At 54.1% G+C, this 21,732-nt stretch overlaps 6 protein-coding genes across 6 annotated transcripts; 1 reads left to right on the forward strand and 5 right to left on the reverse strand.

Annotated features, from left to right (window-relative positions):
* Nucleotides 1-142: 142 nt before the first annotated feature.
* Nucleotides 143-2,111, reverse strand: MRS44_004720 (uncharacterized protein; the record flags this gene model as incomplete). Its single annotated transcript, XM_065622306.1, has 6 exons — nt 143-582; nt 637-934; nt 991-1,034; nt 1,086-1,304; nt 1,349-1,757; nt 1,806-2,111. 6 exons carry the CDS (start codon nt 2,109-2,111, stop codon nt 143-145), a joined length of 1,716 nt encoding a protein of 571 aa, XP_065478378.1.
* A 2,425-nt stretch (nt 2,112-4,536) lies between these two features.
* Nucleotides 4,537-5,569, reverse strand: MRS44_004721 (40S ribosomal protein eS4; the record flags this gene model as incomplete). The annotated part of the gene is made up of 3 exons (XM_046273627.2): nt 4,537-4,885; nt 5,017-5,439; nt 5,556-5,569. The coding sequence occupies 3 exons, from the start codon at nt 5,567-5,569 to the stop codon at nt 4,537-4,539; spliced, it is 786 nt and encodes a 261-aa protein (XP_046136138.1).
* An 814-nt stretch (nt 5,570-6,383) lies between these two features.
* MRS44_004722 (uncharacterized protein) lies at nt 6,384-7,992 on the reverse strand (the record flags this gene model as incomplete). Its single annotated transcript, XM_065622307.1, has 3 exons — nt 6,384-7,018; nt 7,084-7,643; nt 7,724-7,992. 3 exons carry the CDS (start codon nt 7,990-7,992, stop codon nt 6,384-6,386), a joined length of 1,464 nt encoding a protein of 487 aa, XP_065478379.1.
* A 932-nt stretch (nt 7,993-8,924) lies between these two features.
* On the forward strand, nt 8,925-12,317 carry MRS44_004723 (uncharacterized protein; the record flags this gene model as incomplete). The annotated part of the gene is made up of 5 exons (XM_065622308.1): nt 8,925-8,986; nt 9,039-9,357; nt 10,126-11,423; nt 11,478-11,678; nt 11,750-12,317. 5 exons carry the CDS (start codon nt 8,925-8,927, stop codon nt 12,315-12,317), a joined length of 2,448 nt encoding a protein of 815 aa, XP_065478380.1.
* A 1,171-nt stretch (nt 12,318-13,488) lies between these two features.
* MRS44_004724 (uncharacterized protein) lies at nt 13,489-15,131 on the reverse strand (the record flags this gene model as incomplete). The annotated part of the gene is made up of 2 exons (XM_046268795.2): nt 13,489-14,596; nt 14,698-15,131. 2 exons carry the CDS (start codon nt 15,129-15,131, stop codon nt 13,489-13,491), a joined length of 1,542 nt encoding a protein of 513 aa, XP_046136135.2.
* A 3,609-nt stretch (nt 15,132-18,740) lies between these two features.
* Nucleotides 18,741-20,751, reverse strand: MRS44_004725 (uncharacterized protein; the record flags this gene model as incomplete). Its single annotated transcript, XM_065622309.1, has 3 exons — nt 18,741-19,953; nt 20,004-20,304; nt 20,343-20,751. The coding sequence occupies 3 exons, from the start codon at nt 20,749-20,751 to the stop codon at nt 18,741-18,743; spliced, it is 1,923 nt and encodes a 640-aa protein (XP_065478381.1).
* Nucleotides 20,752-21,732: the final 981 nt, after the last annotated feature.

Genomic DNA, 21,732 nt, shown 5'->3' on the forward strand with positions numbered 1-21,732 from the left:
ATCCCAGAGAGAATTGTGATCACCACATCAACACAAACGTATAGATATGTAGGTAGGTACAGATTCTAGACTCTAATCGCATCCATTTTTAATAAACAGTCTCTAGTCTCCCCTTATACCATGCAATACACCAACACCTCCCTCACTCGCTCCTCACAACCCTGTTGGGCGTCACTGCTGCCTCGGCCCCTGGATACTCGGTCCTCTCCCAAGGCACGTCCATGATCTTGCCTGGGTTCATAACCCATCGAGGATCCAACGCCCTCTTTAGCGTCGCCATGATTGCCAGCGTCTCAGGCCCAACCTCCCACAGCAAACTCTCCTTTTTGCCCCATCCGATCGAGTGCTCCCCCGTGCACGTGCCCTCCATGTCGAGCGCCCGTCTCACCATGTTCTTGACGCACTTTTCCACCTTGGCACGCTCTCCGGGCACATCTTTGTTGTACATGATGCCTTCGTGGAAGTTTCCGTCACCTACGTGGCCCAGGATCCCAGCGAAAAGACCGAGCTCGTCCATCTCCTTCTTGCTCACCTCGATAATGTCAGCCAAACGGCTAAAGGGGACTGCCACATCGGTGCTCCCTATCATAAAATGTTAGTCAACCTATACCACCCTACAAGAGGTATAGTACTTACAAACATCTTGGCCACTCTTTCTTAGGGACAGCATCGACCAGAGTGACTCCTTTCTCGCAGACCACAGTAACTTCTGCTCGCGCTCATCTCGCGCAAACTCAAAGTCGCCGCCCTTGTTGGCCGCCGTGATCTTTCGAACCCGCGTGATGTTATCCCTGACACCCTCCTTGGTGCCCGAGAACTTGAAGAAAAGTGTCGGCGACTCCTTCCAGATTCGAGGCTTGGTAGCGCCGCCCAGGTTGATCACCCTCATCTGGACGTCGTCCATGATCTCCATCGCAGCAACTGGGATGCCTGTCTGCATGACGCCAGCTGCTGCGGCAGCGGCATCGCGGATGCTGGGAATGTGACGACGGCAACCGAATACTCCTCAGGGATGACGGCCAACTTGAGGGTGGCTACGAGCGTCAGCTTAGATAAATACTCAAAAGGGGTTATGGAGTTTATACCTTCTGTGACGAGACCCAGGGTTCCCTCGGAGCCAACAAAGAGCCCGTTCAAGTTGTACCCGGCCGATGACTTGCGCGGTCTTCTCCTTGTCTTGATGATGCGTCCATCAGACAGGACAACAGTCAAGTTGATGACCCAGTCCTTCATGGTCCCATACCTTACAGCATTAGTACCAGAGCAGTTTGTCCCAATCATACCGCCAATCTTGGCACTCGGGCCTGTTGTTTCTAGTCAGCATCTGAGCTTCCCCAAGACCACATACTTAGCATACCAGGATCAACAGGGAAAAAGAGCCCACTACCCATCTTCAACAATTGCGCATTAAGATCCTGCCACCCGATGCTAGGCTGGACAACAATGTCCATATCATCCTTGTTGAACTGGATAATTTTATCCATGTAAGCAAAGTCGACGCTGACTCCTCCGTAGGGGGCTGAGAAGTTGCCCTCGAGACTCGAGCCGCCAGAGTAAGGGATGATGGGCACGCGGTGCTCGTGGCAGATGCGGGCTATAACTGATACCTGCTCTGTTGTACGGGGATATGCCACTGCCACAGGTAGAGTGTCAGGGTTGACGGTCGACCACTCTGAATAGCCATGGGCATGAAGATCCTCAGGGTCTGTCGAGATGAAGCCTTCGACACCAACTTCCTCCTCAATTTTCTGGATGGCCTTTGCAAGTCAGTCTTTGAACAATGAGAATACTTAAAATGTCTCTACCTCTTCCATCTCGGGCAGTGTAGCATAACGAGACTCGGTTGACTGGTGGGCAACTGGTTCCAAAGATCGACTGGCATCACCTTGTCTGCTCAAACTGGCGACTCCCCAACCAAGAGCCCCGGCTCCAACAGCAACAGCCAAGACCCTTGATCCAGACCAACCTGAAGCCTTGTCGGAGCTGCCATGACTAGACGCTGAAGCCTCGGGGCTAACACGCCTTGACGATGTGGTGAAGCCGCGGCGGACACTGCACCTCAGAGCACTGCGGCCCAGGAGGGCTTGGGCCGTACTTCTGCTGGTGAGCATTTGGGAGTTTGGTGAGAATAGGCCCGAGGCCGATAGCGGTTTGCGGTTTCTTCGTCCGAAAGAAAGGAACGCCTTAGGGACCCGCAATTGTGTTCGTGAAGTGGAACCAAAGATCAGATCTCTTTTTGATCAGATAACCGAGCCCTTGACCCTTTTTCTCACGAACCGTGATTTTCTGGTTTTCCAACACGAGAAAGTCGTTTTTGCCTCTGGGATGGGTTTTGAAGAATGCTGCCGCCTCTAAGCGAGTCTGGCCTCGAAAGGTGCCCAAAAGCAAAAAGCCCAGAACGGACAAGCAAAACAAATCAAAACAAGACAACTCAGACCGAGACGAGAGACAGATCAGATCCTTCAAGCCAAGACGGCAAAGCCTAAACGGGGCATTGATTTGATCGGGTCGGGACCGGAAACGTCACGATGTATAAGTACCCGGGAGTCAGTCGCGAGTCGGGTCGGCAGGAGGAACCATCGCCGACATGTCGTGGGGCGGCGCCAGTGGAGAGCGGCGCCGAGCGATGGACGGCGGTCTTAGCCTCCACTGACTGATGCAATACAGAAGAAAATGGCTCCCTCTCTCTCCTCTTTTCGTTTCTCTATTAGCGGCCCGGCGCTATAAACGGCCAGTGGGCACACGATCTCTGGCCCAGGGCCCGGCTGTCGAATGGCAGCGCGTGGGTGTCGTGCGTGTTGTCTGGCTTGTGTATGTAGCTTGCTGTAGATGGCAGCTGGTTAGGCTGTTGATCGTCCGCCGCCTCACTGGCTCCCCACGCAGCAGGCAACGCACTCATGCACAGCAGAGGAGCATGGCGCATGAGACCTGCATGGTCGAGTCGCTTTCGAAAAGGACGGTCCGTCGCCGAGTCTGCTTCCAGTTCCCGTTAGTCAAGCATTCTCTCCCTCGTGCGTAACTGATACCTCGGTGAGCCTGTCCTGCCTGTCCTGGCTGCGTCGGCCTCCCCCGCCCCCCTCCTCCCACCTCGTACGGGACGGGATTAGGGATTACATACAGGGTCAAGCTGTCAGCCCCTGCGTACCGGTCCAGGTTTCTTGCATCTTGCAAGCGTGGGAGGGTGTGGAGAGCAACAGAGACGAAAGCCCACTTGGTCCAGTTTGCGAGTTTGGGGGTCGAGAGGGATAAGTAGCTAGTTTCGATGGAGAGCTTGGGGGTTTCTGCCGAGGGAGACGAATCTGGTCTTGGCTGATTCCTGACGTCGTAATCAGCAATCCCGACCGACGTGGGGTGTATCCAGGAAGAGGCATCATGGCTTACAACGGGATATGCACAACCTCACGCGCATCTAGGTCAAATGACAGCCCCTGCAGACTCATGCTTGGTAAAGCAATCGTGTTCGACTTCATTGGGCATGCTTCTATGGATGCTTATTCCGTCCCGCCTCGGCAGCCCGTCTGAGCATCGACATCTCTCAGTGCCTGGATCACCTACCATTTCCTACGTCACCAGGTTCGTTCCTTCGGGACGTCAATTAGCTTCGGAACCTTCTCGATTCAATTCCGTGGCCTATTCAGCAACCCCAGCAACAGGGGCCACAACAACATGGAGAGCAAAAGGTGACTTATCATCAAAGAGAAATGCGCTGTGTATCTGTTGAATGCGTTCTGCCACTAAATCAATCATGCCTGCTGGCCAATTCAGCATTGCAGACAGTGAGTGGTGTATGGGCGAAGCAAACATGCTCAAGCAATCCTTGTGTTACGCTTCACGACCTCAACCGTCCAATGAACGAACACAAAATATCACTTCAGAAAGTCAATCCCGACGTCTCAGAAAACCTCTAGTCATCTACATACTACACTGCTCTCGCTCTTCCCCACCATGTTGCAATTCATCCACCAGTTGACGCCTTTCGAGGCTATAGAGTATTTTGTCTAGGTAGCTCCCACTCTGTCTCCATACATCTCCACTCTGTCTGTAGCCTCCTCCCACGACCCATAAGCAAAACCGCCTACATGTGGGAGCAGTTGTTGCACGTCATGATAGCTGCGGTTCCGAGGTGCAGTCACGGCTCCAGTTGCTGCTGGTTGGCCTCAAACCTTGGCCAAATCACACATCTCACAGAGCTATGCCACGGCCTTTGAGACAGATATTCCTGTCACTTGTTGCATGTCTCACTCAAAATTGAGGCCTAACCTTAGTCCAACATCACACTCCAAACCAGAGCTCCCAAGTCACTACATGCCCAGCCGAGGCTTCAAGGCACAGGCAATCAAGTATGGACACATCACACAACGCAAGAACAACTCTTCGGAATCGACGACACTGCGTGTTTGGCTCAAATTCATCTTTTATCGTAGCCTCATGGGGCTGGCTATCTCCAGGGTAGTTAAAGCCGCAAAGCAAACGTCAAATCCGAGACTCCAGACCACATGCCATTTTTCCCATTCCTTACGCAGAACCATCCACACTTTAGTGAGCGATGGCGTAGGCGCGTCGGCGGTCACGCTCCTCAGCGATGGTGAGCTTGACACCCTTGCCCTTGGGCAGAGAGATCCAGGGCTTGTCCTGGCCAATGACGAAAACGTTGCTCTCACGGGTGGCAAAGGTGTTGTCAATGGCGTCCTTGACGTGGACGATGTTGAAACCACCGTCGTGGCGCTCACGGTGAGTGATGACACCAACACGACCCATGTTACGTCCACCGGTAACCATGACGACGGCACCAGTGTCGAACTTGATGAAGTCGGTGATCTTGCCAGTGGCGAGGTCAATCTTGACGGTGTCGTTGACCTTGATCAGGGGGTCAGGGTAGCGGATGCTAGAGAGGCTCGTTAGCATTGGGGTTACGGGGAGGAACATACAACCGTCAAATAAAGCTCCTGTCGCGTCAGGTGAATCGAATCGACCAAAGCTTGATCCAACGGCTGAATGATGTCTGACAGAACTCACGTTCTCGCATCGTGCGTGACCAAGAATGGGATTCCACCACGACCAAGCTGAACACGCTTGACCTTGCCCAGCTTGTACTCGGCCTCCTCGGCCTGAATTCGGTGGACGGTGAATCGGCCCTTGGTGTCGTAGACGAGACGGAAGTTCTCGCCGGTCTTCTCGATGGTGATGACGTCCATGAAGCCCGAGGGGTAGGTGGAGTCGGTGCGGACCTTGCCGTCGACCTTAACCAGTCGCTGCATCAGGATGGACTTGGTCTCACGGTAGTTGAGAGCATACTTGAGGCGGTTTCGGATGAAGACGATCAGAGGCATGCAGTCGCGGAGCTTGTGAGGACCGGCAGAGGGCTTGGGAGCGTAGGTGCCGGACAGCTTGTCAAGCAGCCAGTGCGAGGGGGCGCTGAGGCGCTTCTGGTGCTTCTTGCTATTGAGACGGTCAGAATCTCGTCCTCCAGGCCAGGGACGGCGGGGGAGAGTCGCGCATCGACAGGGGCATTTGTCTGCAAAGACTGTGATGGCTTCTCTCGTGGTCGCACTCACATTCCGCGGGCCATGGTGTCGGTTGGCTGGTTAGTCGACGGTGTTGAGGAAGATGGACGAAGGGCCTAATGGACGAGGAGCAAAAGTGCGAATTGATAGACCACACTTTTTTTTCGCGAGCGCTAGCCGGCCGGGGGTTCGTGCCCTACGATTGTAGGGGAATTTGTGGGTCACGTGCAGGGTCAGCTGATGTGTTCAAACCTCATGGATCCACCTCCGCAACCATCCAAGGAGACCAGTGGGGAGTGGAATGGGTTGAATGAACGCTTGCAGTGGTTCAATTCGGACAAGAGGATTCTCTGCCCCTATCTATATTAGAGATATTTCCTGACGACATTGTTCATCACTAGTCATTACGGATTCATTACGGATTCATTGCAACTTAAGACCCTTCACAACTGAAAGTCGTATTACTCTCCAGACCAACTAAGGTCTGATGGATGGCCAGTGCCATGTCTCGTCAGTAATATTCGAGGATATCTAACAATGTTCCTTTTAAAACTTTTCTCAAACAATCCATCTTTGCCTGCGAGGCAACCCGTATTTTCCCTCCCATGAGCGCCAGTGTATAATGTCAGCCCGTAATAAATGGCCGTTGACCAGCGCGTGCTGCCATTTTTGTTGTCCCATGGATGTCTTCCAATCTACGTACGCCCTGACCCCTTTTTCAATTCAATATTTCCCAACTCCTGTTCCAGCATCGGAACCTTCGTAAACATTAGTGCAGATTATCCTGCTCATGACGTTATAGCAGCACCTTGTACTACCTCCCCAGGTGTTGCATCCCCTCCTTACTGCGAGCTTCCTGTGGAGCACCAGACGGTGGTGTCAGACCAGGAACTCCTCGAGTCCAAAGCGTTGGTTCCCCTGTGCTAGCTTTGCATCATCGAGAAGTAGGCGTGAAATGTCCATTTCGCCGCCCATGAACTGGGGGGCCGGAGCTTCTCCAAACTCGAATCCTTGGACTGCGTGTAGACTGTCCCCGGTGTCCATCCTCTGTAGTGGCCACCTGGGAAGATCCTCTCGCGATGTTGAGCGGTTCGTTTGGGGCTCAAGTGCAGTACTCTTTGACAACTTGAGTGAGTTCTCGATTGAGATGCTCACCGACGGTTCCATGACATCGCTCCCGCGGTTGGCCTCTTTAGTCTGGAACGTGCCCTTCTCTATGCGATGGTAGATATTGGAATATTTGTTGCGTACACGATCTCTCAGGTCGGTGGGTTGTCGGCTCGAGAGATGGAAGCGAGGATCCCGTTGAATCTTGGTCCATGCAGGACCATGAGTGTCGAGACCCTCGAGGATTTCTCGGTCATCCTGTTCAGTGAAAGGCCGACGTTCACGACGATGGGATTCTTGAAGGGCCCGAGAATCCCAAGTTCGACAAGATCTTCCATCTTCTTGCGGTGTGCACGACTCTTCTTCTGCTTCGGGGTTCCGTCTGTGTCGTTCTGTGGAACCGAGGTCTTGTTCATTGTTGAAGAAGTATCCCCATCTATCAAAATCTTTTCCAAATGAGTATCAGTCTTACCCTTCTGTTTCGTCCCTTTTCCGGAGCGTGACGGTGAGCCAAGCTCAGATGACTTGCTAGACTTGCGAAGCTCATCGGGGCAGCAAGTCCTGAACCTGTCTTTGAGGTCTCCGGCTGTTCGGCCATTAAACTTGAAGTCCGGATCCTCAAGAATACTGGTCCACTTTCCTACGCCATGCCGGTCTACGCCGAGCAAGAGATGGTTTGTCTCTTCCTCGGACCACTTTCTTCTGGGCTTGGTAGCCCGTTTCCGTCCTTTGTTGGAATTGGGATTCTTGTCAGTCTCCTGTGTAGGTTGGTTGAACTCGTGCAGCATCTTCATCTGTGCGCCATCCTTTCCGTCAAATGAATCGGACGATATTGGCGGAAACAGGGCAGCGTGTGGCGGGGGCTCGTGGAGTCCGTTGATGATAGGTGGCATGACAGGCGCCTGCTGGGCGGCCTTTTGCTTCTTGAGAGGTTGTGGCAGTTGCACAAAGTCATCCTTGACATGAAGCCCACGGTGCCGCTTCTTGTTGGAGGCATCATCCGGGAGATCGGGACTGTCATCCAGCATCCGGCTTATCGAGTGGGATGATTCCGGGCGTCGGAATCACCCAGCGCTAGACGCAGCGGAAAGGGTCCCGAGGTCGCCGCTGACTTCCCATCTTGACGACTTCCTTCCCTCCAAGGATCGAGGGTACCATCATCAGCCCCAAGATATATCGGACCAACACCGTTGGCGATGGGTTGGGTATCGGCGGCTGGTCTCTCGCCTCGCGGGTTCGTGTCGGGTTCAAGCGGGGGCAGGGCTCGGTCGGCAGCCTTGGGGAGCGGAAGAGACTGCAGCGGGGGAAGGTCTGTATGCGGAATCTGGGGCGTCGTCGGCTCGTTGAGCAGATGAATCAAGCGTGGCTCGATCGTGGCCATCGTGGGCTCGCGGGATTGGGATGGCACATTGGGTATAAGTCGAGGGCCACCAAGAAGCAGGCACAGGCACACACAGGTTCAGGCGAGGGAGAGGAGAGGGGGAGGGGAAAAGAAACAGCCGTTGAGAAGGAGGGACAGGAGCTCAGAGCGCCATTTCGGCCATGGGAATGGGAAACTGATTCACAGAGAGTCGGGGTCGTTAACGCCTGAGGTCTCACCTGCTTGTCTCTCTGTTGGAGCAGCACGTGAAATCGCCACATGGTGAAGCTTTGGACCTTGGGCCTTGGGCCTTGGTTCGTTAGTGGAGAAGGGCGGGTTTCCATAGCTGGCCAAGGGACAAACCCTCTTTGGACTAACAGGAGCCCGTAGCTCTCCGGGGCCTTGACACCTTCCATCGTGCCCCGGAACCAAATCTAATTCTACGATAACGGAAAGTCAACCTTTGGATTTCATTAAAGATAGAAACTCAATCAACAAATCATCTTGAGCGCTTTCTTGGTGTTGAATTTGAAAATGCTGTTATGGCGAGACTTGCTCTCCAGGAGTGGGGAAGGCTGGTCTTATCGTGAGTTATCACCTTGATTTCTTTTCCGGAGCTTGACCGATATGAGGGAAAGAGTGGGGCACCACTTCCTATCCCGGGGTAGCGCCTCGGCTCAACCTGGACCCCCTTGCAGTGGATCACGGGTGGTTCGGATTGGCCAATGCCCTTCCATCGGCAAGTCTCTCTCTGTACGAGTCTCGCTTGTGATAAACCGGCTCTGCTCTGTTGGGGACCGGCCTCGGAAGCCGGCTTTGGGTTTGGCCTCTGGGGAACGGAAGCGGGTTATCAGATGGTGCCTCCAGCTCCAACTGGTCCACTGAGAGAGCCAGCCACACACACCTTGCGACTTCAGTGTGACCATCTGCCAGACATTGGTTGACCTGTGACGATGGCATCTTCTCTCCCAACCTTTCCACGTGTGGTATTCACCACTGTTGAACCAATCTCCCTGTACGGGTATAATCACCGCCATTCTTTGTACCGCCGCTCACGTTCCGCATAGGGTTGCCGGCTTCCTCGGAGCGGTCATTGATCCAGCTTGGTTCATTGGCGAACAAGTCCTTCAGAAGGATGGCATTGCTACCTCTGAAGGAAGTATTGTAGTGGCTTGGCAGCTGGGGAATCTGTATCTGCTACTGGCCTTCATTGGCATAGCAGTCCTATCGACGACATCCGAAAACAAGGTCGTCCGGGCCTACCTCGTCGCTCTCTGGCTCGGTGATGTCGGTCACATCGGGTTCAGTTGCTATGGGCTTGGGTGGGGAAAGCTCGTAAGGCCTGTTGAGTGGAACGCTATGGCTTGGGGGAACATTGCCATGACGGTGAGTGATGGGTTCCTCGATCGCCTTGGACCATCAGCTGATATTTGTAAACAGCTTTTTCTCCTGCTGACACGAACAGCCTATTTTGCGGGACTTTTTGGTCCGGATCGCATTGCTGCATCCAAGACGAAGAAGAGAGCATAATGCATATGGACAGACAAATTCAAAGTCTTGCTTAACCTGAGCTGGAGAGTACAGGCGATATGGACCACATCCATTGTATATAAAGCTCTGAACAAGAGCTCCCCTCTTCCGCTTCATACATGATCCTCTGCAGATGGGTGCATTCACCGCGCATCAATTCACAACATGCCAAAACGCCTGGGTCAAGGAAAAAACGAGACACGAGGATAGATAAGGTAGCTTATTCTCCCGTAAATATAATTATTAAAATATAATAAAAATAGATAAAAATCTTCTAGATTTTATACTATTTTATGATATTTTTATGAACTAATTTATTATACTTATGAGGAGTTAGGTAACCCTCTTGATTCTCTGGCCGCTTATTTCTGTACCCTAACAAGGCAGTGAAGCTCGGTCCAAGCTGTGATGGAGCACTTTAGCAGATGATTGGTTCCCAGGTCCCCAGACGGATGGTCCATGCTTCGCTTCTGCCCCACTACGCGCTCTTCGCCGCTCTAGCCAATCACAGCATTGCGCCACAGCCAAATTCTAGGGTTAGGGTCAGCGTCGCAAGACGATCGCAAAACAAACATTCAGCAACCATCATCAGCGCGTCTCTGCCTACTCTCAAAAGACTTACAGTTGCAGCATCTGACAGTGTCTCTTCGTCTCCTGCAGCTCATCGCATCGATGGAGACCAGGAGTTATGCGAAGCGCGCAGGACGCTATGCGCCTGCGCCTGCTCCCTCGCTGCCGCCGATGGCGACGCGACATAGAGGGATTAACCCCCTCAGCTCTTCGCCGCGCAAGAGCCAAAGCACGCAAGAGTCCAAGGGGAAGCTTCTGAGGGACCCGGTCGCTCGGCGCAACGCTCCAGTCGATACCGCTAGTATTGCGAGCATCGCAACGGAGCCCAGTCGGGTTGACGATGAGACCGAGTTTGGCGAGGATGAAAAGTTTGTTGAGGATGTCAAGCCGGCCGAGGGTCGCGAGTATGTCGAATCCAGCATTTATAGCGATGAGGAGGGCGCATCGTTTGAAGATCACAGCGAGGAGATTCGAGTCGGCTTGGAGGCCAATGACGCCAGACGAAAAATCCTAGAGCTCAGCATCCCCGACTTGTGCAGGGCAGCTGACGACTTGATGGAGTATATCGGAAAACGAGACACGGATCCAGATGTCTTCCATGGCCGTCTAGCAATCAAGAGACGCGCCTTTCAGAGCGTCCGAGCAGAGTACGAGGAAGAAGACACAGCACCCTTTATCGACTGGGCGCCCTTTCTCAGCGAGTCTGCCGCACTCGCGCGTGTCAATGTGGTGACAGCGTTTGACAAACTTTGCGACTTTAACCCCGACAACGAAAGAGAGATGGCATCTTTCTTGACAACGCTTTGGCCCTTATTCCCAGCGTGGTTTGTCCTAGAACAATCCATGTTCCAGGAACCAGAAACCATGCTGGACCTTCGCACATGGCTTTTCATCGAATCCTTTTCCCGTCAAACCGGCGAGACCGACTACAAGAGACTCATAGCCTCCATATTCTGCAAAGATGAGGGCAAGGGGAAAATAAATTACGCCCAGCTGTTCGCCGGTGGCCATTTCCTGGAACTTGGGGGAGAAGGGGAGGATCACGATGAGCTCTGCTCAGCACGCGTCTCCGAAATTGTCAATATTGTTCATAAGAAGAAGGCTGGAGAAGCCATCAGCCTACTGAGGGAGAAGTTTGGTCTGGATCAACTGATCCCAGAGCTTCAGAGTACTTTCAAGGCCCTTTACAAAATTCTAAAACCTGCCGAGAAACAAGCTTCGATACAACTCGACACTCGAGCTTTCACCCCCTATGAACACCAACAAGAGAGTATGAGCATGATGGGGAGCCAAGCTGACGATCTCGCATCCGAATCGCAGTCGATTATCCGCGCCGGGACTGGCGAGGCCGAGTAAGTAACCGCGCCATGCTACCGTCCAAGAGTCAGCACTAACACATCCATCAGGCCAAGTCTGTTTGTTGGACAAGAGTCCATCCGGGCTTTGCAAGAAGGGAATCGGAGAGAGAGCACGGTACCACCATCGAATCAACAGCTCGTGGTACCTGGACGGAATGCTCCTCTCGATTACCCCGATCACCAAAATACGGATCTTTTGCTCAGGGATTCACTTCCTCCGCCTCAACCCAAGAAGAAGCGGCCTGGTCCGTTCGTGGAGAACTCGGATGATGATGATGATGAAGACTCCGGGGAGAGTGCTTTGAGACTGATACCCGTAGTGTCAAGTTGATCAGGCGCGAGGAGCCCCGAGGATTAATGGGCCCCCCGCCACCCAAGAAGTCTCGAGTTCAACAATCAGTACCTGACTCTCAGCCCTCTCCAAGCCAAACTCCGGACCCATCGCCTACCGCGCCACCTCAGTCCTCAGCAGCCAACCTCAGGGCCGTCGATGAGAGATACGCAGAGATGGCCCTCCAGAACCGCCTCAACTCAAGCCAAGGCCCACAGAAGCGCATCCCCTGGACTGAGCCAGATTCCAATATGCTCATCGAGCTCATCGCCGAGTGTCATTGTGGGTGGTCCGTCATAGAAAGACGAGGCAAGGAACGCTTCGAAATACCCCGGAATCAGCAGGCGTGCCGCGACAAGGCGCGCAACCTCAAGGTCCAATTCCTCCTGACGGATCGAAATCTGCCCCCGCTCTTCGACGAGGTTGCGCTGGGGCCAAAGGAGGTTATGAAAGTACAGAGTCATGGGAAGAACCCCTTCCGCAGGGTAGCCGATGTCGATGGAGACGGCCGCCCGATCGGCACTGAATTCAGGACAGCGTCCATGGAGACCTTTTAGACGTCGTTGCGCCTAGTGGCCGAAGTTGTTGCTGAGTGTATCGCTATCGTTGGAGCGTTGGTATCTTGCTATGAACCTTATGAAATGGGTGGTCGGCCGTGATAACATGAATTGGAAAGGCGGGCGTTTATGGATCGATATAATAGCTGCTGTCTGTAGTATGACTTTTACAACCGAGTTTTGCCACAACCGTTACCACTTCAAATGCTCTGTCAAGGTCAGAGAGAATAGGGCTTGAATCCAGTCAGCTGTGTTGTTAACCACAGTAACGAACCCTATTGGAACGAAGACGTCGAAAAATTGATTTGTAGTAAAGGAGAAGAAAAGAAACTAAGAAAAGAGACGTCTCCCGGACAGTAGTAAATCTACAGAGTTGCACCAACACATATCCTTATACATCCTCTGCATTCCTTGCCCTTCCTCCTCCCCACGGCTGCTTCGCGTCTTCCCAACGTGCAACCATCAAGTCGTAAAAGACGGAGGGAGGGCGCGGTCCTCATCCTTTTTAGCTCCTCAGCCTGTGAGGCCAGGCACCAGCGCCTTGCAGTGCAGGACGCACACAAATATCGACACGCGGAAAAGAAAGGCAGTAGGGCAGAGGTGAGATGAGTTGAGCAATAACTGTATCGTTGTGATTTGAATGAGGCTTTCTTCTTTTGTCGAGGCCGCTAACACAAACGCCGCCGCCGTTCGAGATAGAAATCTTTTGAAAAGAAACAGAGTCAAAGAAAAATGTCATGAGCCGGTGGTGAGACCGTTGGACGTCGACAACTTGGTTGCAATCATTGGTCCAGCAGGCTAGAGCTGCGCGGTCGAGTGAAGAGCAAATGTCTCACAAAGGGGGTATCAGCCGTGAGAACGAGTGGAGACAATGTCTCTCCGCTGAACATCCATCGATGGATGCCTCCTCTCGTGCGTGAGTTCAGAAAGCGATCGATGTAACAAAATGACAAAGGGGTATGCTGCAGAGTTTCCGAAAATGTTATGACGTGAAAGTAGTAGCTTGGGCGTTAAGGAAAAAGGTCCGTAATGTAGCGGTTTTGGTATCGTGTGGATTTTTATCCATTCGAGATGAGAGCGGGCTGGCCTGAAAAGCAAGCATGGTCAATCAAAGAGGTATGCGTATGTCCTCCCTTGAGTCAACCATTGGTTCGCTCTCGGTTGAAGCCACCTATCTGTGGCGGTAGGGAATTTCCCTCTGCTTGAGTCGGTTCGTCCTCCATCCTTCATACCACTGTTCTCGGCTGGCCTCACGCAACTCAGAGCGCCATTCACTGAAGACAGCTTCCTTGAGACGCTGGAAGTCACAGTGTTCCTCGTTGTAGGGGTCAGCAAATCCCCAGGGGAACTGTCGGCCAACAACACCTGGTTCATACAGGTCAGGGCTGATGATGGAAAGCGGCAAGAAGGGAATTTCATCATCCTTCTCTTTAGCCTCCTCCTGCGCTCGGTGTCGTCGGATAGAGCTCGTTGACAGCCGTTTAGAACTAGGGGAGGCCGGGCTATCTCGTTGGCCTTGGATCGGCAGATCATCGCCCTCGGGTGTTTGAGCACCTTCTCGGTGCCCAGCAATCTCGTCCTCGTCATCTTCATCCTCTTCTTCGGCAATCCGGTCAGACGAGATGCTGCCTTCGTCGTCATCGTCAATGCCAAGAGCCTCCATAGGGTCCAGGCCAGACTTCTTGATGCTATCCCACACACTCCTCTTGAGCACATTCATGTGCTTCGTGGTTATGGTATCTGCCTTGGCAATGACGGGGATGACAGTTGTCTTGCCCTGGAGGGTGCGAAGAACCTGAAGATCAAGGTCCTCGTCAAGACTGCCAAGAACGCGAATGCTCGAGGCGTGGCCATTCTGCTGGCCGTTGATGGCTGGGTTTCTCGCAGACGCAATGTTACGGTCAAGACGAGAAGGATCGAGGACGAGGAAAGTCGCGTGGATGTGGGTATCTTGTACGCCTGGGGAGCGCACAACCTTCATCTCCTCGGCAAAGGTCTCTTCGAACTTGCTCTCAAGGAAGGCTGACATCTCCCTAAGTTGAAGGTCAACCACATTCTTCTCCAGACCCTCCGAATCCCAGAGGGTCAAGCCAACACGCTCGCCATCAATCTCGGTCTCGAGGTAGTGAGGAATGAAATTTCCAGAGGGAGTGTTGCGATTTTCAGGGACCTCATCATCACCCTTCTTGGCTCGCTTTTTGGGCGGGAGAGCGAGTGCGGTTTTGAGAAACTCGAGAAAGGAAGTCTTGCCAGAGTTGCGTGTGCCAATAATGAGAATGCTAAGGCTCAGGTTAGTTTACACGAAAACAAAGATAAAGACGCGACGAAAAGTAGCTCGACGCCAAGGGAATCCAGATGTAAGAGGGCAATGAACACTCACTTCAATGGAGTAGGATCCTTTCTTCTGCGAACGCGACGAGGGCTGTTGACGGTGCTAATAGCACTACTAGCATAGCTGTACCGACCACGGTTGGTCATGCTCTCGGTTCTGGCATAGGGATCGTAGCCGCCATTCGGCAGCGGAGGAACAGGGACGGCGACAGGAGTGGTAATGGCAGCACCGTAGCCGCGCGAGTACTCGGCGGAGGGTCGAATGGCAGAGTAGTCGGAACGGGGGGCGCTGGCTGGCGACTCGGGTCGCAATTCGGGGCCAAAAGACTTGGAGAGCTGTTCGCTATGGTTGGCGAACTCGGGCAGCTTGGGAGCAACACGAGAAGCGGCCTGGCGCTGGCGTTCGAGCTCGGCCTCTCTAAGGGCCTGCGCCTTACGGCCGCCCTTGCCCAGATCACCGCTCTTACTGCGTCGAAGCAACATCCCGAAGCTGGTACGACGAGTCTGGTCGTTGCTCATCCTCTGGGGGATGGATCATGAAAAGAAAAGAGTCGCGACGGACGGGAGGGACGACGGCCCAGGGAGGGCATAAGCTGGCGGCGCGCGAAGGATGGGAGGGTGCGGAGCACGTGGAAAGCGGCGGGGAGGAACCAACTACTGGTCGGAGATGGAGATGGAGGGAGGGTTGGATGGGGCAGCGACGACCGAGCGTGTGAGTCGAGTCGAGAGTAAAGTGGAAGTGACCAAAGATCGGGGGCGGGAGCGAGCGAGACGGAGGGTGAACGGATGGTGGGCGCACGATAGTCGACGGGTTGAAGGGACCCAGCGGCGTAAAAAGCGGGTTGACAGGCGACGGGCTTGGTTATCGACAGGCGATGGTGACGGACAAGTGACGGGCGATGGAGAGACGAGGCGGCGGTCGACAGCCAAGGGGGAGATCAGCCAGGTCGTCTGGGCTGTATTTGGTCTCGAGCCTCAGTCAGCCACAGGTACACACAGGGACAAGTAGATGGGCGATTTCAGGAGGGAAGAGGAGACCGCGCGCGACGGTTGGCGATGATGATGGGATGGGATGGGATGGGGGATGAGATGGATGCCCAGACCGCGAGAGCGCGCGCCAGTCGAGCGAAGTTGTGGTTGTGGGGGGTGCAAGTACCGATAGTGAACGTTAGAGATGGGTGGAGAAGGAGTTAGAAACAAGGCCGAAGCGTTGGATTCGATTGGAGTTGAGGAGTCTTGGGTCAAGATGTAATTACTGCCAGAGCAGAGCGGGAGATGAGTTGGACGTGCAAGCTGGCCTGGGCTTTCCCTGCAGTGGAGGTCTGGCAGTGTGCGAGCGACGGGAGCGCGCAAGTTGTGTAGAGCCCTTATTTGCTCGAGACGGATGGGAAACACGACGAGATGCGTGTCAGAGGACGTTGGCAACGAATGGACAACGCCCAGGGGGCCCCAAGAGCAGCGAGACCCCGTTTTGCAAGGGGAATCCAAGCTCGAATGGTTTCGAGTGTGCTGGGGTGGTTGATTGGCTGTCACCAGTCTTGTTCGAAAACAGCCCGCCATGAACGGGGGGCCAAGATTGGCACTCGGTAAGTGAGTTGCCTACTGTCCGCTGTGTACTGCGCTAGATACGAGAACGGCAAAAGGGGAGAAACAGAGAAGAAAGGCTGGAAAGCGGAAAGGGGCCTGGAAGATGCAGAACAGGGGCGGATGGGATGGGTGATGATGGCACGAAACAATTTACAATGGTCACACACACCAACCATCGATTGGTACAGGGACAGTACATACGGTACACAGCCCAAGAACCAAGGTGCCTCCGGGGCTGTTTAGGTTTCGATAGATACAGGGCCATATTTCCAGACTCGCAGCCCTCCCTCCGACTTCCACCTCATCTCGTCTCCGTGGCTAATATCCATGGATGGCCATCGCCATGACAGACGTTGATCGTCGCCAGCTCTCGGCGCATTTCCCTCTCCAACAAGACTCGGGAAAGGCCCAGACGCGATGCGATTCGCCAGCTTCTTCTGCAGCGCTAGCGCCAGCGCAGGGTCCAAGACACCCAAACCCAAGCTTGCCCAGGGGGTGGGATGGCGGATTAGTTAGGGGGGCAGCCAGAATCCTTAATAGGGAACCGACTGGCTCCACGGCAGTTATCCAGTAAAGAGGGCATAAAGGGGCGGCATTCAATATCGCCGGAAGCAAGATCGTGTGCTTCCTTCATCTCAGCCATGCATCAAGAAGCGTCGTCTCTCCTGTTCGTGCACTTGGTGGACGAGTTTGGTACGTACCCTGAGATGGTGCTTCAGAGGCACAAAACGCGCTAAGCGGGGACGCGAGGCCCCGCCAATTTAACGCCACGGGCCCATGCCTTTGGGTTCCAATGGATGGAAGTGTTCAGTGGGAGTTGTGCAAGACACGGATCCAATGTCAATTAATTAATTAAAACTGGTTACATGCGACGCTCATATCGCAGAAGAATACACATATCCTCATCTTGTGCCACTCCAGCTTTGTCATGCTCCAGTATGCCCGTCTTGGCTCAGGTGATGTACCTCCCCGTCAAGCTTCAACGGCCCACTGATGCAGGTACCGCGGTAGTCGATAAAGTGTCCGCTAAAGACATGGACACCTCCATTGCTCCACCCCGCCAACTGCATCCGTCCACAGTCCGCCCACAAAGGTCTGGGCCGCTAAAGGCTTCAGCTTCCACTTGCGGTAGCGTGGACCCCTATAGCACCAGGACAGTATCCGTCGCCTCAACTGCAAAGTGCCATTCTCCTGCTTAGATGGCTACCTACCTATCTGCGCAAAAGACGCCAGCCACAGAACACGCGTTGGAATGGATGGATGGATGGAGCCTGCTGCAAACCAAGCTGCAACGGCTTTCATTGCAGGGCACATGCTGCATCTGACAGAAGAAACAAAACACGCTCTTCCAAGAGTGGCTCGGTTTCAACTCCTGCGGGCCGCTTTTCTAGAAACGGTGCATGGGTTGGTTTGAATCTCTTCCAGCTCCCCGATAGACACCTATTGTCTGCCAGTCCCGTCTCGAGACATTGTTCAAAACGCCACGTGTTGAACATTCAATACCAAGCACCAGCCCAAGTCAGAGTCAGAGTCAGAGTCGCAACACCAGAGACGCAGCTAACCTCTTCGACCAGCCCGACGAGCCTCCGTCCCCTGCCCCGAGAACACGACGATGTGACCTGCCCTGCTGAAATTGCAAGTCCCCCTGCAACCACCGGGGATAAATCCTACCTTGTCCCGGCTTTCCGAACCCTAGCCCGGGGGATCCATCTCTTGACCCTTCGTTTCAACTCTTTTGAGTCGTGTCTTTTTAGAGTGTTCATCAGATGTGGGTTCGTCAACTGGTCGAGTGAGCTAGCTGCCATGCCCGATGCTGACTTGATCAGGGCTGATCGTCGCAGATCACCAGGCTGCTCCACCCATCGTGCAGCCCAACGTCGACGACAAGCTGGTTCCTTGTCGGGACTCCAAGTGAGATCCCTTTGAGCCAGACGCTCTTGACTCATGAAACGAAACGAGATTGCCCTGGACGGACTAAATATGGGCGGTTAACCACGCGACAGAATCTATAGGTCTCGTCTCGAGTCGTTCATCGCAAGACATTGTGTAAGCGCCTACCCACCAAGACACGCCTCTGCGCAACACTCGTGCTACGCATCACAGATTCTAGTTCATCCTCCTTCATATCCAAAGGCCAAGTGGTTAAAAACTCCGTGCGGGTTTCACCGTGACACGGCATAACTCTGCTTTCCTGAAACCCCGCCTCAAAGTTGAGCGCTCAGCACGGGAGCCAGCCATGCCCTCGGGTTTGAACTGAAGAGTGGTTTCTATTTTCGTTTCCTTGTAAGTGACATGAGATGGATGCCAGGGCGCCTGTAGCAAACACCTGCGGGTACGCTCTCTATCCCGATTCTCCTGACGCCTCCGCCAAAGCGGAATAATGCCCCCAAACTCGCCATCTATCTAACGTACACCAAGACTTTTCATACAGATGACAGGGAGTATCTATCATAATCATACAGCGGGAAATCCTTCCCTCCGACGGGGCAATGATCAACAAGGCAATCAGCCCTCAAACACTTCATGCTGGAGCTCGATGCCAAAGTCCTGAGCAACATCCTTCATACGCTTCTCCATCTCGTCCTCCATGCCGCCTCCGAGACCCAGCCACTGCCGCACCTTGAAAATATAAAAGGCCACATCCGACGCGGTCATAACCACCTTGAAGATGACGTGCCGCCAGCGGTTTTGGAGGCGCTGGCCCAATGGCAGTCGAGGATCCTCAAAGAGACTGCGGCTCGCCCACTCACCCATCATCTTGATGCGGTTGACAGGCGAGCCCAGGTACTGGTTGTTGCCTTGGACGATACGCATGTTGCGGCCGATGAAGATGAGCTCCTTTGGCCACTTCTCCTCGTCTGTCAAGATCTCACGGATGCCCTGCTTCATCCGCTGCTGCATCGCATAGTGTCGCTCACCCGGCGTCTTGCCCTCCAGCTCCTTCATGATCCCCTTGTGCGTTCGCATGTCACCGCCCTCGTACGGCCGCATCAGAGTCGCACTTGCAAACAAATCTGCCGCCTTGATACCCCATTCCTCCGTCACTTGTCCAATCGTCTTGTTGTCGAACGTCATGAGCGCCTTCCAGAAGGTGCCATACTCGTGTCGGAACTTTTGAGACATGTACACATACAGGCCGTGGTCAATGAGAACCAGCTCAGCCCGGCCGTTGGGGAGCCGTCTGATAAAGATGTTTCCCGGGTGCGGGTCGCAGTGGACGACTCCCCACTTAAAGATCTGCGCGGAGAAGAGATCTACCATGGTCGTCATGACTTCTCGCGTGGAGAGACCCAGTCCGCCTCGGCCACGGCGGCCCCGCCACTCTTGACGCTCCGGCTTGAGATTCTCCCTGTACGGCCGTGTCCGGAGCTCCCGGCGGGCGGCGGCCATATCGACCTCGGGCAAGGGGCTTCCGGCGCCCGGTGAACCCCTGCCGTAGCCTCCGAGCCATCTCGACGTCATAGACTTCTTATCCCAGAGCCTCACACCCTCGATCCATTCTGTTACGAGAATTCGCTTTGTCGTGAACTCGGGGTACACTGTTGGGATGTAGACTCGCCCCTTGAGGCGGCTTTCTGCATTCACCAGTTCGCGCATCTTCGCAGAGTTCTTGGCCTCGTTGACGAAATCGGTCTCCAGCTCGAGTCGTTCAGTGATGAAAGGCACCAGCGTGTACAGTGGCAGGTCGAACCACTTAGAGTAGATCCAGGTCACGGTTCTGTCTGTGTCAGAAAGCATACGAGGCTTCAGTGCAGGGCGGTAACTTACTTGAATGCCCACAGATCCCAGGAGATCTGCTTGGCAATCTCTCGCTTCTGGATCTTGACAGCCACCTCTCGTCCGTCGGCGAGCTTTGCCCAATGGACCTGAGCAACACTCGCACTCGCCCGGGCCTTGCGCTCCATCAAACCCATACCCTCCTTACCCGTGAAGCTGACACCAAAGACCTCCTCAACGCTCTTGCCAAAGTCTTCGCGTATCACCTTCTCGATATCCTTCCAATCGTCCTGCGGCGCATCGTCAAACATGCGACCAAACATCTTTTGAAACTCCGGGGTAGAACGGCGCTCTGCATGGCAATGGCCTGCCCAATCTTGAGGTATAGACCTCCATTGGCGCGAAGCAGGTTGAACAACCGCTCCGCGTTGCGGTTGTGTAGGTCCTGCACCGTGCCCCCGGTGAGCGGCTGAGGGCGAAAGTTGACCTTGTAGTCGAGGGCGACAAGGAGTCCTGTCCCAAAGGTGCGCATTGATCGTCCGAACCCGGATGCGTAGATCTGGCTGTCCCCAAGGTATATGACGCCTCCAACGGCGGATATGATCAAGAGCCGCCGAGCCCACCGCCGCCCCCTTCGGTATTCTTTTGCCTTCTTTGGGGCACCGAGCTCGGCCGGCGACGGTGGTCGCATAGCCTGGAACGGGCCTCCGGATTGTAATCTTCGGTACGGACCGGTGACGGTGGGCCGGGGACGCAGGGCGGCTCGCGCCGAGGAGCCAAGCATGCTGGAGCGCAACATGCTGGCGATTGAGGGGTTGTATCTGGCTAAAGGCGACGCAGCATGGGGTGTAACGAGCAGTCGTACCGGGGACGGGAAGAGACAATCAATCGCAGAGACAATTGTGTGGTGTAGAGTGTAGAGAGACAAACCAAGAGAGGAAGAAGCGGGATGATGGACTTTGCGCAATGTCCGGAGGAATGACGTCCGTGATAGAAAAAAAAAGACCGGGGCAGGAAGCTTATCGCCGGCGTGCTTCGGAGAATTGGCTGGGGCACGCGACCTGTTGTCCGCGCGGGGGCCGGAGATACCGATCCAGTTTGCTTGTCTCGGAGGCTATCGTGAGCTGCGCGGAACAACTTCAGCCCGCGCCTTTGTGTAAAATGTCTTTGTTATCCTGGTTACATATGGATGTAGACTAGGTAGTTTTGCGACAGCTGTAACCCGTTTGAAAGAGGGTTCGGCGTGTTCCGTTTCTCGTCAAGGAAGAGAAACACATAGGTATCCCGGTAGGTAGTGATCGATCTGCACTCCAAGCCACCGTCCCCGGGTCTCTCAACTGTCGCCAAGACGTAATCACCTGCCATAGGTTCTTCCCAGTGCATCACCGAACCTGTCAGCACCGAAAGACGCCAGTCTGGACCCTCGACTGCTGTACCAAGGTATGGGTGGAGGTTGTCTACCTAAATGCCTGTAACTCAGTATGTGATGATACTCTATCGTGAGCCTCCATACCGGTCAAACCGACCGCCGGCGTGTTTCTACCGCAATATACGAAGTCACCGAACAGGGACAACTTCTCACATTCGATTATTTAAGCTTGTTTCCCGAGTGATCTTCTCCCACAGCATAGCAATCGCTGGGAAGCGTTATCAACGTTATGTCACCCATAGGTAGGTACTAGTAGCTGTACGTTAGCTACCTACCCTACAGTCCAGTCTGGACTACGGACCACGGATGGTGTGGATGGGCAATCAAAGAGATGACCATATGGAAATGCTT

The sequence above is a fragment of the Fusarium solani genome (assembly GCF_023522795.1).
Source record: "Fusarium solani strain SB1 chromosome Unknown bctg00000002, whole genome shotgun sequence".
NCBI classification, from domain to species: domain Eukaryota; kingdom Fungi; phylum Ascomycota; class Sordariomycetes; order Hypocreales; family Nectriaceae; genus Fusarium; species Fusarium solani.